The sequence below is a fragment of the Dendrobates tinctorius genome, unplaced genomic scaffold (genome assembly GCF_039654945.1).
Source record: "Dendrobates tinctorius isolate UK_male_01 unplaced genomic scaffold, ASM3965494v1 ptg000181l, whole genome shotgun sequence".
In the NCBI taxonomy this organism is placed as follows: domain Eukaryota; kingdom Metazoa; phylum Chordata; class Amphibia; order Anura; family Dendrobatidae; genus Dendrobates; species Dendrobates tinctorius.
The window spans coordinates 10,055,045-10,073,057 of NW_027361848.1; the positions used below are offsets into that span (position 1 = coordinate 10,055,045).

The 18,013-nt window shown below is 46.3% G+C and overlaps 1 protein-coding gene across 4 annotated transcripts in view; it reads left to right on the top strand.

The window, feature by feature from the left end:
• The window catches only part of FSAF1 (40S small subunit processome assembly factor 1), a 206,768-nt gene that overhangs the window by 149,240 nt on the left and 39,515 nt on the right, over positions 1–18,013 (top strand). For 3 of the 4 annotated variants that reach the window (XM_073551874.1, XM_073551872.1, XM_073551873.1), the window contains one exon: positions 2,225–2,277. The exons of the other annotated variant lie outside the window; for it this stretch is intronic. In XM_073551874.1, the coding sequence (XP_073407975.1) occupies positions 2,225–2,277 (53 nt within the window). The remainder of the gene's footprint in view (positions 1–2,224; positions 2,278–18,013) is intronic. 4 annotated transcript variants of the gene reach the window in all.

The window sequence follows — 18,013 nt, forward strand, 5'->3', positions numbered from 1 at the left end:
CCGGCGGCTGTGACGGGATGATGTGGGATATTAGTGGTAGTTGCTGGTGCCTCTGACTGACGGGATGAAGTGGGATATTAGGGGTAGCAGTCCTGCGGCTGTGACGGGATGATGTGGGATATTAGTGGTAGTTGTCCGGTGGCTCTGGGTGACGGGATGATGTGAGATATTAGGGGTAGTAGTCCGGTAGCTCTGGCTGAAGGGACGATGAGGGATATTATAGTGAATATATATATATAAATACACTGTGTTCCAAATTATTATGCAAATTGGATTTAAGTGTCCTAAAGATGTAATTTTTTGTTTTTCAAATAAACTCATAGATGGTATTGTGTATCAGGGCTCTTTGGATCACTGAAATCAATCTCAAACGCCTGTGATAATTAGTTTACAATATGAGCTCAATTAAAGGAAAACTACTTAAGAATTAAGCAGGGCACAGGTTTCAAGGAATTTAGGAAATAAAAAGGATCTCTCTGCTGCTGAAAAGCATCAAATAGTGCAATGCCTTGGTGAAGAGATGAAAACATTAGATATTTCCCAAAAATTTAAACGTGATCATTGTACTGTTAAGAGATTTTTGGTTGATTCTGAGCACAGACATGTTTGTGCTGATAAAGGCAGAATGAGGAAGGTTTCTGCCAGGCAAGTTCATTGGATTAAGAGAGTGGCTGCTAAAAAGCCATTACAAAGCAGCAAACAGATATTTAAAGCTGCTGGTGCCTCTGGAGTCCCTCGAACCTCAAGGTGTAGGATCCTTCAAAGGCTTGCTGTGGTGCATAAACCTACTATTCGGCCACCCCTAAACAGTGCTCACAAGCAGAAACGGTTGCAGTGTGCCCAGATATACATGAAAACTAATTTTCAAACAGTCTGGTTTACTGATGAGTGTCGAGCAACCCTGGATGGTCCAGATGGATGGAGTAGTGGATGGTTGGTGGTTGGCCACTGTCACAACAAGGTTGCGACGTCAGTAAGGAGTTGGAGGAGTCATGTTTTGGGACGGAATCATGGGGAAACAGCTGGTAAGGCTCTTTAAGGTTCCTGAATGTGTGAAAATGACCTCTGCAAAGTATATAGAGTTTCTGACTGACAGCTGTCTTCCATGGTATAAAAAGCAGAACCGTGCCTTCAGGAACAAAATCATCTTCATGCATGACAATGCACCATCTCATGCTGCAAAGAATACCTCTGTGTCATTGACTGCTATGGGCAAAAAAGGAGATAAACTCATGGTGTGGCCATCATCTTCCCCTGACCTCAACCCTATGGAGAACCTTTGGAGTATCATCAAGCAAAAGATCTATGAGGATGGGAGGCAGTTCACATCAAGACAGCAACTCTGGGAGGCTATTCTGACTTCATGCAAAGAAATACAAGCAGAAACTCTCCAAAAACTCACAATTTCAATGGATGCAAGAATTGTGAAGGTGATATCAAAGAAGGGTTCGTATGTTAATATGTAACTTGGCCTGTTAGGAATGTTTTGAAGTTAAATAGCTTTTTTGTTCAGTGAATGGGACCTCCTAATGCTGCAAATTCCACAAATGAGCATTTTCAGTTCTTTAAACCATATCAAATGTTTAGAAATTCTAATGTGCCTAATAATTTGGAACAGTGCAATTTGAGTTTTTATTCATTTTGGAGATTATACTGTTATCATTGGGAGGTTTCTTCAATAAAATTTGGTGTATACTCTAACCGGTGATGACCTTTATTAATTAGACTGACTGTCATTTGTACCGACTATTTAGGAAAATCAGAGAAAAATATAATTTGCTTAATAATTTGGAACACAGTGTATATACTGTTTAAATGCAGATTGCACATTTTCTGTTAGTACAATAAACCTCATTTGAATCCAGAAATATAACTGAGTCCATCAGTTATTAGATATATGAAACTGAAATAGCTGTTGCAAAAACCAAAATTGTTATAAAGAAAAAAAATTAACATTAATAGGGGTGCCCAAACTTTAACATATGACTGTATGTATATATATATATATATATATATATATATATATATATATATATTATTCATTATAATTTGTTCTAACTAACCGTAGTTAGTTACTATGCCTGGGCTCTTCAGCTAGTATATAAAAAAAAAATTTTTTGTAGTTTTCCATACAATTTACAAGTAGAGGTGTACAGTCCAAGATGAAGTTAAATGGTAGCCAAATAAAACTTTACTTTTTTATCTCTTATTTTACTTCTTGTAGAAAAATGGTTTTGAACCAGCAAGGAAAAAGCAAAAACAAGGAAAGAATGACAGGTAAGTGTTTTTGGCTCAATAATAATTTCATTTTTATAGCCCCAACAAATTTCATAGCATTTTACAATTACAGCATTTTTCGGATTATAAGACACACTTTTTTCCTCCAAGTACATCTAATAATCTGAAGTGAGCTTACTGGGGGCGATCGAACGGGGTCACAAAAGGCAGGGTTGCTGCTTTCGGAGGCTGGCAGCGGCCAGAGCGGGGCGATGCTGCTGTGCCTGGGCTGTTAGAAGATATTGCGCCATTGAGGTCTGTGTCCGTGTGCCGTCTTTGTGACACCATCCTTGTGGCATACATACAATAGCTTGCAAATGTATTCATGCCCTTGGTATTTTTAGTGTTTTGCTAGTTCACAACCTGGAATTTAACCCCTTTACCCCCAAGGGTGGTTTGCACGTTAATGACCGGGTCAATTTTTACAATTCTGACCACTGTTCCTTTATGAGGAAATAATGTTGGAACACTTCAACGGATCTTTGCGATTCTGAGATTATTTTCTCGTGATATATTGTACTTCACTTTAGTGGTAAAATTTCTTCAATATTATCTGCGTTTATTTATGAAAAAATGGAAATATGGCAAAAATTTTGAAATTTTTTCAATTTTCAAACTTTGAATTTTTATGCTCTTAAAACAGAGAGATACAGTATGTCACACTAAATAATTACTAAATAACATTTCCCACATGTCTACTTTACATCAGCACAATTTTGGAAGCATTTTTTTTGTTAGGAAGTTATAAGGGTTTAAAGTTGACCAGCGATTTCTCATTTTTACAACAAAATTTACAAAAAATTTTTCTTAGGGACCACCTCACATTTGAAGTCACTTTGAGGGGTCTATATGGCAGAAAATACCCAAAAGTGACACCATTCTAAAAACTGCACCCCTTAAGCTACTCAAAACTGCATTCAAGAAGATTATTAACCCTTCAAGTGCTTCACAGGAGCAGAAGCAACATGGAAGGAAAAAATTAACATTTAACTTTTTAGTCACAAAAATGATGTTTTAGCAACAATTTTTTTATTTTCCCAAGGGTAACAGGAGAAATTGGACCCAAAAAGTTGTTGTCCAATTTGTCCTGAGTACACTGATACCCAATATGTGGGGGGGAACCACTGTCTGGGCACATGGCAGGGCTCAGAAGGGAAGGAGTGCCGTTTGACTTTTTCAACCTAAAATTGGCTTGAATTAAGATTGAACGCCATGTCGTGTTTGGCGAGCCCCTGATGTGCCTAAACAGTGGAAACCCCCCACAAGTGACCCCATTTTGGAAACTACACCCCCTAAGAAACTTATCTAGATGTGTGGTGAGCACTTTGAACCCCCAAGTGTTTCGCTAAAGTTTATAATGCCTGGGCGTGAAAAAAAATAATTTTTTTTTCCACAAAAATGATTTCTTAGTCCCCAATTTTTAATTTTCCCAAGGGTAACAGGAGAAATTGGACCCCAAAAGTTGTTGTCCAATTTGTTCTGCGTATGATACCCCACATGTTGGAGAAAACTACTGTTTGTGCACACGTCGGGGCTCGAAAGGGAAGTAGTGACGTTTTGGAATGCAGACTTTGATGGGATGGTCTGCGGGCGTCATGTTCCATTTGCAGAGCCCCTCATGTGCCTAAACAGTAGAAACCCCCCACAAGTGACCCCATTTTGGAAACTAGACATCCTAAGGAACTTATCTAGATGTGTGGTGAGAACTTTGAACCCCCAAGTCAATCATCCTCATTTTTCACAGTCTTCTACTAGGCATTGCTCCTACTAGCCAGTTTCCTACTCCACACTGATGAGGGGCAAATACCCCGAAACAGCTGTCTGTGGATGGATACCATGTTTTGGCATAGGTGGTTTCCTTCATTGGAGACTGCCCTTCCCGTGGTTGTTCCTTCCCGGTGAAAGACCTGGCTAGTCATTGCTTGCGTTGAGAAACATGTGATGGTGTCTCCGCGGCTTCTGTTTTGCATTGCTAAATGGTGTCCCTGCGTATTCCCTTTTTGTAACACACTCGACACCTTTTTTGCGGCTTGCCTATTCTTTGGGTTGGCGGGACCACCCCCGGAAAATGCTGACCTGGTACAATACAAGCACATTCAGTTCCAGAACTACTGGGGCCCACTCCTTCATGAGTAACAAACATCAGGGCCTTAACCACTACCTCCCAGAACTGAAGGTACGACATATCAGTGTGGCGTGCACATCATGACAGCAGGAATGCGTTGAGCATTGCCATTTGGACGATGTGCACGGCCAGCTTTTTATACCACACCTTGGCCTTTCTCAAAGCATTGTACGGTTGGAGGAGTTGATCTGAGAGATCAACGCCCCACATGTTTTATTGTACCCCAGTACACAGGCAGGTTTGATGACCTGTGTAGAGGTACCCCGTACAGTGCACAGGGCGCTGCCAGGTGTATGGTGGTCAAGAGAAGGACATCCCACTTGTCCTTGTACTTGACCACCAGCAGGTGGTCGCTACATTGGGCTCTGCTCTCACCTTTTCTGAGCATCTGCCCAAGTAGCGTCTTCGGGAGGCCTCTCTGATTTTTGCGGAGAGTACCGCAGGCTGCGGTACCTCGCGCAGAGAGGGATTTGTAGAGTGGGACGCTGGTATAAAAGTTATCAGTGTAGAGATGATAACCTTTATCCAGCAGTGGGTGCACCAAATCCCACACAATTTTCCCACTCACTCCCAGGAAAGGAGGACACTCATGGGTTTCAATCCTGGTGTCCTTCCCTTCGTACACTCTAAACCTGTGGGTGTACCCTGAGGTACTCTCACACAGCTTATAGAGTTTGATTCCGTGCCTGGCCCTCTTACTGGGCAGGTATTGACGGAATCGCAGCCTTCCCTTGAAATTAACCAAGGACTCATCCACGCAGATGTCCCTGTTGGGCACGTACACTTCAGCAAACTTTTTTTTTTGAAGTGTTCGATGATCGGCCGAACTTTGAAAAAACTGTCAAAGTTGGGGTCATCTCGTGCGGGACGCTGTGCATTATCAGTATAATATAGAAATAAAGATATAAAACAAAGATATACAGATATAAAATATCAACACTTCAATATTGCCGAACTTCGATCTTCTTCAGGGTCCCCATATGGAGGACCAGGCCCCTAAACTGCTTCATTTCAGCTGTGTCTACAGGAGACCAGTTTGAAAATGATGAACGTGGGTTTTGTTCCAAAAATTGACGAGCGTACAAATTAGTTTGCTCCACCATGAGGTTAATAAAATCCTCAGAGAAAAAGACTTTGAAAATGTCAATTTCTGTGAGGCCGGTGGTGTCAAACTTGACTCCTGATTCTGCCACAAAATCAGGAATCAGTGGCTCGTAATTTTCGGGGGGTGAGGTCCATACGGGGAGCGCTGGTTCAGCTGCGGACATGGTGGGCGCTGCCTCATCTTCTGTCCTGGAGTGTCTGCGTGGCGGTTCTGCAGGACCCGAGGAGGGGGAAGAGGATGAAGAATCAGAAAAATAAAGAAAAGTGGGATCCCCTCCCTCGCTATCAGTGTCGGAGGCAAGGAAAGAGTATGCCTCCTCCATTGAATAGCGCTGTTGGGACGAGTTTGATGACGTTTTTTGTGTGAAAATGGTGCTTCGGTGTACTTTATTGAAAACTGTATGTGTGGGAGGGGATAGTGATTGTTGTAAACTATTCTGAAAAGAAAAAGCTGTGGGAAAAAAAGTCTAAAACAGCAGGCCCTAGATCTGATAAGTGAACTGCGTTGTCACTTATCAAAATTAGGCTGCTGGATGTGCGCACGGGGGTGGCGAAAATAAAAGTATCTAAGAGTCGGCACGAACTCTGATAAGTGAACTGTTTTACTTATTAAAGATCAACGGCAGCCGTATATGCGCGCGGGGGGGTTAAAAAAAAGAAAACGGCAGGCACAAACTCTGATAAGTGAACTGTGTCACTTATCAAAGTTTGGCGGCTGGGGGATGTGTGTGCGGAGTTGGCGCTAAGGGAGCTGAGAAAAAGTGAGCGCAAGTGTTGATCATTGAACTGCGTCACCAATCAATGCTCGGCGACTGCACAAAGGGGGATGGGGGGATTGGGGTGGATGAAGAGAGATTGGGCAGGGATCAACAGTTAGGGTTGTAGTTAGGTAGCACAAAGGGATCGGTGCTAATACAGAACCGATCCGGGCGTGCCCTGTGATTGTCGCGATTGATTAGATCGGCGATCGTGCCAATCCGGGAGGCTAAAAGCCTGTGCCTGGCGTTGCCAGGCACCGGGGCTAGGATCGAGTACATCGGTACACCGATCCTAGCCTAGGACCTCATTGTTTCAGCCAATGAGAAATGCTGCGATTGGCTGTTCAGAATTGAACAGCCAATCTCAGCGCTCTGGGGGCGGGATCGCAGCCCGGGAGCCGACGCCATCTTCCCTAAGGTGAGATGGCGTCAGAATTTTAATGCGATCACTGCAACGTAAGTCGCGATATCGCATTAAAGGGCTCGACGTACTATCCCGTCCACGGTCATACGGGCCCGGGTACCGTGGACGGGATAGTACGTCGGATGTCAGAAAGGGGTTAATAGATTTTTTTGGGTGATGGAAGATTTGCCTGAGTCCATGTAAAAAAATATGCCTACAACTATGAAAATTTGATTTTCTTTTTACAGTGAAGCAATCAACAAACAAGACAAAATTACTGAAACTTCAGTGTGCATAACTATTCACCCCCTAAAGTTAATACTTTGTAGAACCTCCTTTTACGGCAATTAGGCTATGTACACACGTGCAGAATTGCCGCGGAAATTTCCTTGGCAATTCTGCAACTCCTTGCCGCGGGAAATTCGCATACGGAATTCCCGCAAAAAAATAGCATTTTGCAAGCGTAATTAGCTTGCAGAATGCTAGCATTTTCCAAGCAATCTGTAGCATCGCTTGGAAAACTGATTGACAGGTCGGTCACACTCGTCAAACATAGTGTTTGACAAGTGTGACCAACTTTTTACTATTGATGCTGCCTATGCAGCATCAGTAGTAAAAGATAGGATGTAAAAAATGATTAAAAAAAAAAATGTTATTGTCACCTTCCTACGGCCCCCGATCTACTCTGCGGCGCTCCCGGCATCTTCCGGTCCCAGTAATGCTTTGCGCGAAGGACCTGCGATGACGTCACGCTCACAAGAGAGCAACGTCATCGCGGCCATTTGCGCAAAGCATTACTGGTACCGGAAGATGCCAGGAGCGTGGTGAGAGGTGTGAAGAAGATCGGGGGCCATTGGAAGTTGAGAATAACAATATTTTTTCATTTTTGTTCTATTTTTTACAGGATTATGCTACTCAGGCCTGGACAGTTTCCTCTCCTCCAGACCCTGGGTACCATCCGAACACGGGCATAGCCACATGTGTAAAGTGAGCGTTTCAATGCAATCCTATGGGTTCGGAATCCCCGCGATTCCGCAAAAAGAATGAGCATGCTGCGGATTTTTCCGCAAGCGATTTTGCAGCGGAAAAATGCGCAGCATTAGCACAGTATTGCTGAATCCCATAGGATTGCATGGGATGTGGTTTTTTTGCGTTGTCGCGCGTAAAAAAGCCGTGAAAACACTAAAAAAAAAAAGCAACGTGTCAACGCAGCCTTACAGCTGTAAGTTGCTTTGGATAACCCTCTATGAGCTTTCCACATCTTGCCACTGGACTTTTTGCCCATTACTCAAGACCAGGTGTGGGCATTTAATTTTCCCGAGGGGCCACACAAGAGACCATGACTGTTGTGGAGGGCCGAACCAATAGCTTGAAATTAATTCTACTCAATATTAATTTATTAATATTAATTGTATCACTTAATATTGAGCAGAATTAAGTATGCTGACATCCCCCTATACAGTGGGGAAAAAAAGTATTTAGTCAGTCAGCAATAGTGCAAGTTCCACCACTTAAAAAGATGAGAGGCGTCTGTAATTTACATCATAGGTAGACCTCAACTATGGGAGACAAACTGAGAAAAAAAAATCCAGAAAATCACATTGTCTGTTTTTTTTTCATTTTATTTGCATATTATGGTGGAAAATAAGTATTTGGTCAGAAACAAGCAATCAAGATTTCTGGCTCTCACAGACCTGTAACTTCTTCTTTAAGAGTCTCCTCTTTCCTCCACTCATTACCTGTAGTAATGGCACCTGTTTAAACTTGTTATCAGTATAAAAAGACACCTGTGCACACCCTCAAACAGTCTGACTCCAAACTCCACTATGGTGAAGACCAAAGAGCTGTCAAAGGACACCAGAAACAAAATTGTAGCCCTGCACCAGGCTGGGAAGACTAAATCTGCAATAGCCAACCAGCTTGGAGTGAAGAAATCAACTGTGGGAGCAATAATTAGAAAATGGAAGACATACAAGACCACTGATAATCTCCCTCGATCTGGTGCTCCACGCAAAATCCCACCCCGTGGGGTCAGAATGATCACAAGAACGGTGAGCAAAAATCCCTGAACCACAGGGGGGGACCTAGTGAATGAACTGCAGAGAGCTGGGACCAATGTAACAAGGCCTACCATAAGTAACACACTACGCCACCATGGACTCAGATCCTGCAGTGCCAGACGTGTCCCACTGCTTAAGCCTGTACATGTCCGGGCCCGTCTGAAGTTTGCTAGAGAGCATTTGGATGATCCAGAGGAGTTTTGGGAGAATGTCCTATGGTCTGATGAAACCAAACTGGAACTGTTTGGTAGAAACACAACTTGTCGTGTTTGGAGGAAAAAGAATACTGAGTTGCATCCATCAAACACCATACCTACTGTAAAGCATGGTGGTGGAAACATCATGCTTTGGGGCTGTTTCTCTGCAAAGGGGCCAGGACGACTGATCCGGGTACATGAAAGAATGAATGGGGCCATGTATCGTGAGATTTTGAGTGCAAACCTCCTTCCATCAGCAAGGGCATTGAAGATGAAACGTGGCTGGGTCTTTCAACATGACAATAATCCAAAGCACACTGCCAGGGCAACGAAGGAGTGGCTTCGTAAGAAGCATTTCAAGTCTCCAGATCTCAACCCTATAGAAAACCTTTGGAGGGAGTTGAAAGTCCGTGTTGCCAAGCGAAAAGCCAAAAACATCACTGCTCTAGAGGAGATCTGCATGGAGGAATGGGCCAACATACCAACAACAGTGTGTGGCAACCTTGTGAAGACTTACAGAAAACGTTTGACCTCTGTCATTGCCAACAAAGGATATATCACAAAGTATTGAGATGAAATTTTGTTTCTGACCAAATACTTATTTTCCACCATAATATGCAAATAAAATGAAAAAAAACAGACAATGTGATCTTCTGGATTTTTTTTTCTCAGTTTGTCTCCCATAGTTGAGGTCTACCTATGATGTAAATTACAGACGCCTCTCATCTTTTTAAGTGGTGGAACTTGCACTATTGCTGACTGACTAAATACTTTTTTTCCCCACTGTATATCATTGAATCCAAGCCCCTTCTGTATTTCGTATGAACTTCTCCACAGCCCTTTATATACAGAATGAGCCTCACACAGCCTCCCTATATACAGCATGAGCCACACACAGTCTCCATATATACAGCATGAGCCCCCACACAGCCTCCCCATGTACTGCATGAGCCCCAGTCTCCCCATATACTGCATGAGGCTACACACAGCCTCCCCATATACTGCATGAGGCTCTACACAGGCTCCCTATATACTGCATGAGGCCCCAGCCTCCCCACATACAGTGTGAGGCTCCACACAGCCTCCCCATATACTCATTTGCCCCACACAGCCTCCCCATGTACAGCATGAGCCCCACACAGCCTCTCCATGTACAGCATGAGCCCCCACACAGCCTCCCCATGTACAGCATGAGCCCCACACAGCCTCCCCATGTACAGCATGAGCCCCACACAGCCTCCCCATGTACAGCATGAGCCCCCACACAGCCTCCCCATGTACAGCATGGGCCCCCACACAGCCTCCCCATGTACAGCATGAGCCCCCACACAGCCTCCCCATGTACAGCATGAGCCCCCACACAGCCTCCCCATGTACAGCATGAGCCTCCACACAGCCTCCCCATGTACAGCATGAGCTCCACACAGCCTCCCCTTGTACAGCATGAGCCCCTCAAGCCTCCGTATATACAGCATGAGCCCCCACACAGCCTCCCCATGTACAGCATGAGCCCCCACACAGCCTCCCCATGTACAGCATGAGCCCCCACACAGCCTCCCCATGTACAGCATGAGCCCCCACACAGCCTCCCCATGTACAGCATGAGCCCCCACACAGCCTCCCCATGTACAGCATGAGCCCCCACGCAGCCTCCCCATGTACAGCATGAGCCCCCACGCAGCCTCCCCATGTACAGCATGAGCCCCCACGCAGCCTCCCCATGTACAGCATGAGCCCCCACGCAGCCTCCCCATGTACAGCATGAGGCCCCACGCAGCCTCCCCATGTACAGCATGAGGCTCCACACAGGCTCCCCGAATACTGCATGAGGCCCCAGCCTCCCCATACACTGGATGAGGCTCCACACAGGCCCCACGTATACTGCATGAGGCTCAACACAGGCTCCCCACATACTGCATGAGGCCCCAGCCTCCCCATATACAGTATGAGGCTCCACACAGCCTCCCCATATACTCTTGAGCCCCACGCAGCCTCCCCATGTACAGCATGAGCCCCACGCAGCCTCCCCATGTACAGCATGAGCCCCACGCAGCCTCCCCATGTACAGCATGAGCCCCACGCAGCCTCCCCATGTACAGCATGAGCCCCACGCAGCCTCCCCATGTACAGCATGAGCCCCACGCAGCCTCCCCATGTACAGCATGAGCCCCACGCAGCCTCCCCATGTACAGCATGAGCCCCCACGCAGCCTCCCCATGTACAGCATGAGCCCCCACGCAGCCTCCCCATGTACAGCATGAGCCCCCACGCAGCCTCCCCATGTACAGCATGAGCCCCCACGCAGCCTCCCCATGTACAGCATGAGCCCCCACGCAGCCTCCCCATATACTCTTGAGCCCCACGCAGCCTCCCCATGTACAGCATGAGCCCCACGCAGCCTCCCCATGTACAGCATGAGCCCCACGCAGCCTCCCCATGTACAGCATGAGCCCCACGCAGCCTCCCCATGTACAGCATGAGCCCCACGCAGCCTCCCCATGTACAGCATGAGCCCCACGCAGCCTCCCCATGTACAGCATGAGCCCCGCGCAGCCTCCCCATGTACAGCATGAGCCCCGCGCAGCCTCCCCATGTACAGCATGAGCCCCACGCAGCCTCCCCATGTACAGCATGAGCCCCACGCAGCCTCCCCATGTACAGCATGGGCCCCACGCAGCCTCCCCATGTACAGCATGAGCCCCACGCATCCTCCCCATGTACAGCATGAGCCCCACGCAGCCTCCCCATGTACAGCATGTCACCCCCATAGCCTCCCCATGTGCAGCATGTCAACCCCATAGCCTTCCCATGTGCAGCATGTCACCCCCATAGCCTTCCCAAGCGCAGCATGTCACCCCCATAGCCTTCCCAAGCGCAGCATGTCACCCCCATAGCCTCACTATGTTCTGCACGACAGCCCCATAGAATCCCCATGTACTGCATGTCACCTCCATAGAATCCCCATGTGCTGCACGGCAGCCCCATTGTGCTGTGTCACCCCAATAGAATCCCCATGATCATACACATGAGAGAAAAAAAAAAAAAAACACCACATACTCACCTAGGTCCCGTTCCCCAGCGCTCTGCTTCTGTTACTGTCTCTGGTGCGCTGACTCTCCGGTGGTACACAGCTGATGCGATGAAATGCCATCATCACATCAGCTGTTTCACACACTGATTGATGGAGGAAGTGGCTGGAGGCCCCTCCTCCACCAATGCTGGCTGCGCCTATGGAGACAGCGAGCGGACTGACACGGTGCTGCACACGGACCTCTTGTTTCCAGACTCACGGCCCTCGGTCTGCGGGCTGGACTAAGACAGCCAGAGGAAACGATGTGGCCCGCGGGCTGCACTTTGCCCAGGCTGCTCAAGACAAAACTGCTCCATCTCCTTCAAGTTAGGTGGTTAGATGATAATGGATTTGATGGTGCTCTGAGGGCTCATCAGAGATTGAGTTTTTTTTTATAACTCAGCCCTGACTTGTACTTCTCAACAACTTTGTCCCTGATTTGTTTGGAGATCTCCTTGGTCTTCTTGGTGGTGTTTGGCTAGTGGTGTCTCTTGCTTAATGGTGTTGCAGCCTCTGTAACCTTTCAGAAAAGGTGTATATATACTGACAGACCTTGGGACACTTAGATTGCACACAGGTGGACTTCCCTTCGCTAAGCATGTGACTTATGAAGGTCATTGCTTGCGCACCAAAATTTTTTTAGGAGCTTCATATCAAAATGGGTAACTACATATGCACATGCCAATTTTTAGTTATTTGATCCCATAAATTTAATTTATGGGTATATTTTTCTCACTTCACCAACTTAGACTATTTAGTTCTGATGCATCAGACACAAATCGGATTACAAAAATATTTAAACACCGGTTGAAATGTAGCAAAATAGGTAAAAAGCCAAGGGGGTGAATACTTTCACCAGCCATTGTGTGTATGTGTACTTCCATGTGCAGCATCAGTGTGTCAAGTACTGAATCAGAATGAAGAATACAAATGACCGATGTTTAGGTGTTAGATGTGCAAAGATAGAGAAAGATGGATAGGTAGAAATATGTCAGTGAGATATATATATATTTTTCAGTGCTTTGCGTGTGTTCTTTTCTGTACTTGTATTTACCTAATAACTAATTAAATGAGAATAAATGGCGTGGGGTCCCCCTTACTTTTAATAACCAGCTGAGGAAAAGAAGACAGCAGTGAGCTGGTGTTTTTATTCTGGGAAGCGGCCAATATTCATGCAACTTCCCACCCTATTAATATCAGCTCACAGCTTTCTGTGAACCCTTTACTGGTTGTTAACCCCTTATTAACAAAGCCAATTTGGTACTTAACGACCAAGCCAATTTTTTACAATTCTGACGACTGTTAGTTTATGAAGTTTTAGGTCTGTAACGCTTAAGGTGTATCCCACTGATTCTGAGTTTTTTTGGGTTTTTTTGTGTGACATTTTGTGCTTCATGATAGCGGTAAAATTTAATTGATGTAACTTGCGTTTATTTATGAAAAAAAACAGAATTTTGGCAAAAATTTTGGAAATTTTGCAGTTTTCAAACTTTTAAATTTTGTACCATTAAATCAGAGAGTGGTGTCACACACAATAGTCACTGTATTTTTCGGACTATAAGTCACACCTCAATTTTTCAGATGGAAAATAGGGGAAAAAATTATTGTCAAATGGGGGTCCGTCTTACAGTCCGAATTCAGCTTACCCAAGGGGGGGGGGATAGCAGCGCTGGTGAAGTGGGGTCACAGGGGGTGTACGGTGGTACGGCGATATGACTCCCATCCCAGGATGGTGCGGCAGGTGCAGTGGCCTCTGGGTAATCCCGTCCTAGGCTGGTTTGGCAGTGGTGCGGGGGGGGGGCTCCACCGGCATCTTGTGAAAGCCCAGAAGTCGAGATCTCAATCTGAGCATGCGCCACCCCCTGTGGGCCATTTTCTCGGAGGCCACCGCATCGCAGCAATGGATATGCGGAGCCTCCGGCATTTCACAAGATGCCGGCGGAGCCCTCCTCCCCGCACCACAGAGCACCACCGCCGAACCTGCCACACCAGCCTGGAAGGGAGTGTGATCATCGCCTGGCAGCGTTGGACTGGGACCGCCGCAGAATCGCCCGACTTCTGCTGCAGTCACAGTATTTGTAAGTATATTCCGACTATAAGACGCACCCCCAAAAGTGTGCATCTTGTAGTCTGATAAATATGGTAATAAATAACATTTCCCACATGTCAACTTTACATCCGCACAATTTTGGAAACTTCATTTTTTTTTTTGTTTTGTTAAGACGTTATAAGAGTTAAAATTTGACCAGCGATTTCTCATTTTTCCAACAAAATTTACAAAAGCTTTTTTTTAGGGACCACCTCACATTTGGGGGGGTCAGTATAACAGAAAATAGTGACGTGACACCATTCTAAAAACTGCACCCCTCAAGGTGCGCAAAACTACATTCAAGGAGTTTATTAACCCTTCAGGTGCTTCACGAGAACTAAAGCAATGTGGAAGGAAAAAAATTAACATTTTACTTTTTTCACAAAAAATTTACTTTGGAACCATTTTTTTTTATTTTCACAAGTATATCAGGAGAAAATGGACCACAAAATTTGGGCAATTTCTCTTGAGTACGCCAATACCCCGCATGTGGGGGAAAGCCACTGTTTGGGCGCATGGCAAGGCTCAGAAGGGAGAGAGCACCATTTGACTTTTTGAACGCAAAATTGGCTGGTATCAGTGGCGGCGCCATGTCGCAGTTGGAGACCCCCTAATGTACCTAAACAGTGGAACCACCCAATTCTAGCTTCAACTCTAACCCCAACATACCCCTAACCCTAATCCCAACCCTAATCCCAACTCAAACACACGCCTAACCCCAACACACCTAACCCTAACTCCAACCCTAAATGTAATCCCAACCATAACCACAACCCTAACTTTAGCCCCCAATCCTAACCCTACCTATAACCCCAACTATAAGCCCAACCATAACCCCAACCATAACTTTAGCCCCCAACCCTAACCCTAGCTATAACCCCAACTATAAGCCCAACCATAACCTTAACCCTAATGGAAAAAAAAATATTTTATTATTTTTACCTAACTAAGGGGATGGTAAACGGGGGGGGGGGGGGGGGGTTGATTTACTATTTTTTTATTTTGATCACTTTGATAGTCTATCACAGTGATCAAAATGAACCAATAGGAAACACTTTCTATTGGTGCCGGCCGGCAGATCTTGGCAGGCGTCAGACGCCACCGGCCGGGGGACATCACGGGGATATGCAGAATGGTCCAGGGACCCCGAAGGTTTTGGGGGGGAAATGGGAGACCCCATTTCTCTATCCTTTGATGTGTGATCACATTAGAGGGGAGAGAAATTAAATGGAAAATCTGGCTTTTTTTGCGGTTGCCGTTATTCCGTTAATAAGTGATCGTAACACTTGAGTCTGTAAAAACCGACCCGAATCATCCGGTAGCCACGACCCAGGAGAATATCCAAAGTTAAGAAGCGGCGCTGAGTAATAAGTACCCTTAACTGCCGCCGTTAAAAAGCGTATCGACTGTTGTTAAGGTGTTAAAAAGGAGGGACCCAAAAAAAATGACCTGGGGGCCCCCCTATTTTTTAATAACCAGCGAAAGTTAAACAGACAGCCGTGGGCTGATCTTAATAGGCTGAGATGGGGCCATGGAAATTGCCCTCCCCCCATACTAATAAGGCTATCTGTTCCGGAAACGGCACATCCATTAGATGCGCAAATTTTGCCGCTTAGCCTCAGCTTTTCCTGATTGCCCTGGTGCTTTGGAAATTGGGGTAATGGTTTTGGGATTGATGTCAGCTGTGTAATGTCTGCTGAAATCAAGCCAAGGGGTAAAGCCCCCATCTCACATAGCGAGATCGCTGTTGCGTCACCGATATTGTGACACAACAGCGATCTCGCCTGCGATCTCACTACATGTGACACATAGCGACGATCGGGCCCCTGCTGCGATGTCGCTGATCGTGCTCGAATGTCCTGGGCCATTTTTTTTGATCGCTGGTGTCCTGCTGGCCAGCATGCATCGCTGTGTTTGACAGAGACAACGACGAACGACCTCAATACTACAGGTCTGAGAGACAGGGTCCCAACGACTGTCGTATCGTTCCGTATCGTTGCTGCGTCGCTGTTGAGATCTGACTGTTTGACATCTCACCAGCGACCTCGTAGCGACACACCAGCGATCCTTACCAGGTTGCATCGTTGTCGGGATCGCTGGTGTGTCGCCAAGTGTGACGGTACCCTTAGTGATGGAGAAGCGTTTGTCAGGCACCCCCAATATTAACCCCGAATTCAAAAGTAATAAATACACGCACAAAGAAAAGGGCTTTAAATGTAAAAATCACTCCCTGACAATTACCCTCATTTACCCATTAATTACCATAAAAATAAAAGTAATCCACAGGGGTCCGCTATAATGAGGTGGTTACATGTTGATCTCTGACTCTGCTACATTTAGATGCTGTGGTGAGCGGTGACATCCGTAACGTGACCACTCACCACGGCAGCCCGAACACAATAAGAGTAGCGTGAAAACGTGGCTGCAGTGACTAGCTTGGATGTAATTAAGGTTACTGTGGGTCACAGGCAGCAGTTCTCACGGTAACCTCTGTGTGAGCCGGCCTGTGAACTGCGGTAACCTTACTGATGTCACCACTCGCAGGATGAAAATTTCTCGCAGTGAGAACACACTGACATGTATGCAGAACCATAGATTTGAATGGTTCTACATGTGCAATCGTGTCCAGTACTTGTGGGGATGGTTTTTACACAAACTGGAGACACTGACAGGAGGCATATTCTCTGGGAGATCTTTGTCCTGATCATAGATCTTAAAGGTAACCTGGCACCAGAAAAAAAGATATGGGATTAATCTGCAGGTTACTAGCCTGCACATAGCAGAATGCTGCGGGGAGAAAATAAACTTTATTCTCTCTGGCAGAATTCTATTTCAGCCATGGGGGCGGCGCTTGCACTGGTTTAGTCCCCGTTCTGAGTATACAGAGATACTGTTCTCTGAGTAGTGACTGAACCGCCCCCGCCCCTGTGACTGAAGCTGAATGCTGGCAGTGAAAATAAAGTTAATTTCCAGTTCACCAATCCTGACAGCACCATGGAGGACAATTTTATTATTCCCTATTGGAAGGGAATCAACAAGAGTTTTAATAGGACCCTCCCATCTCCACCCTTCAGTGTTTTTTTCTGTCCCACTGAGGATAGGAACGACAAGAGAGCTCCTATCCCTGGCCGTTCGGGCAGATCAGTGAGGATCGGGGGCCCAGTCTTTCCCTTCCCGCTGCAAGAGATCTGCTGCTGACACCTTCCGATGGGGGGGGTCCCTCAGCCTACCTCAGTGCAGCGCTGCTCCTAAGTTGTGAGCCACTTCCCTCTACCTGGGGGCTCTCAGCTCGACATCTGCAAAGCCCTGTGGGCGTGCTTCTGGCAAGCTCTCTCTGCAGGTGACGGGGTGCTTCCGGGTCGCAGCTGACGTGTGTTCCATGTGCTCTCCACGGCGACGTCATCTCTGTGTGCCAGACAGCATTTCCAGGCGGCCGGCGTGCGCTCCAGCGTGCGTTCCACAGGGATCTGGATCCGGCGAAGACAGCTGGGTATCGTATACCTGTGTATGTCTGTATTGTATGTCTGTGTGTGTGTGTGTGTGTGTGTGTGTGTGTGTGTGTGTGTGTATGTATAGGCTGCCCTACTGTATCTAGGACTGCACATCAGTAATTCTACATGGAGGATACTACAGTACTAAGGCAGACAGTGGCTTGGAACAAGGCCAGGGGCATGTGAGTAAGCTTACAAAGCGACAACCACTTTAGCCCTTACCCAACACTTAGAAACACATGGCATATACTCTGTGTATTCTAGGGGGAACATCCGTCCAGGCAACCCTAAAGAAGGACAAGAAGCCAGGGAAAAATAAAAAGTGTGGCATATGTAACCCCAAACTACCGGAGAACTGGCAGAAGCACCTGTGTGAGGCCTGCACTTCGAAAATAATCAGAGAGGAACAGACTTCTCTACTATCTGACATGAGGTGTAT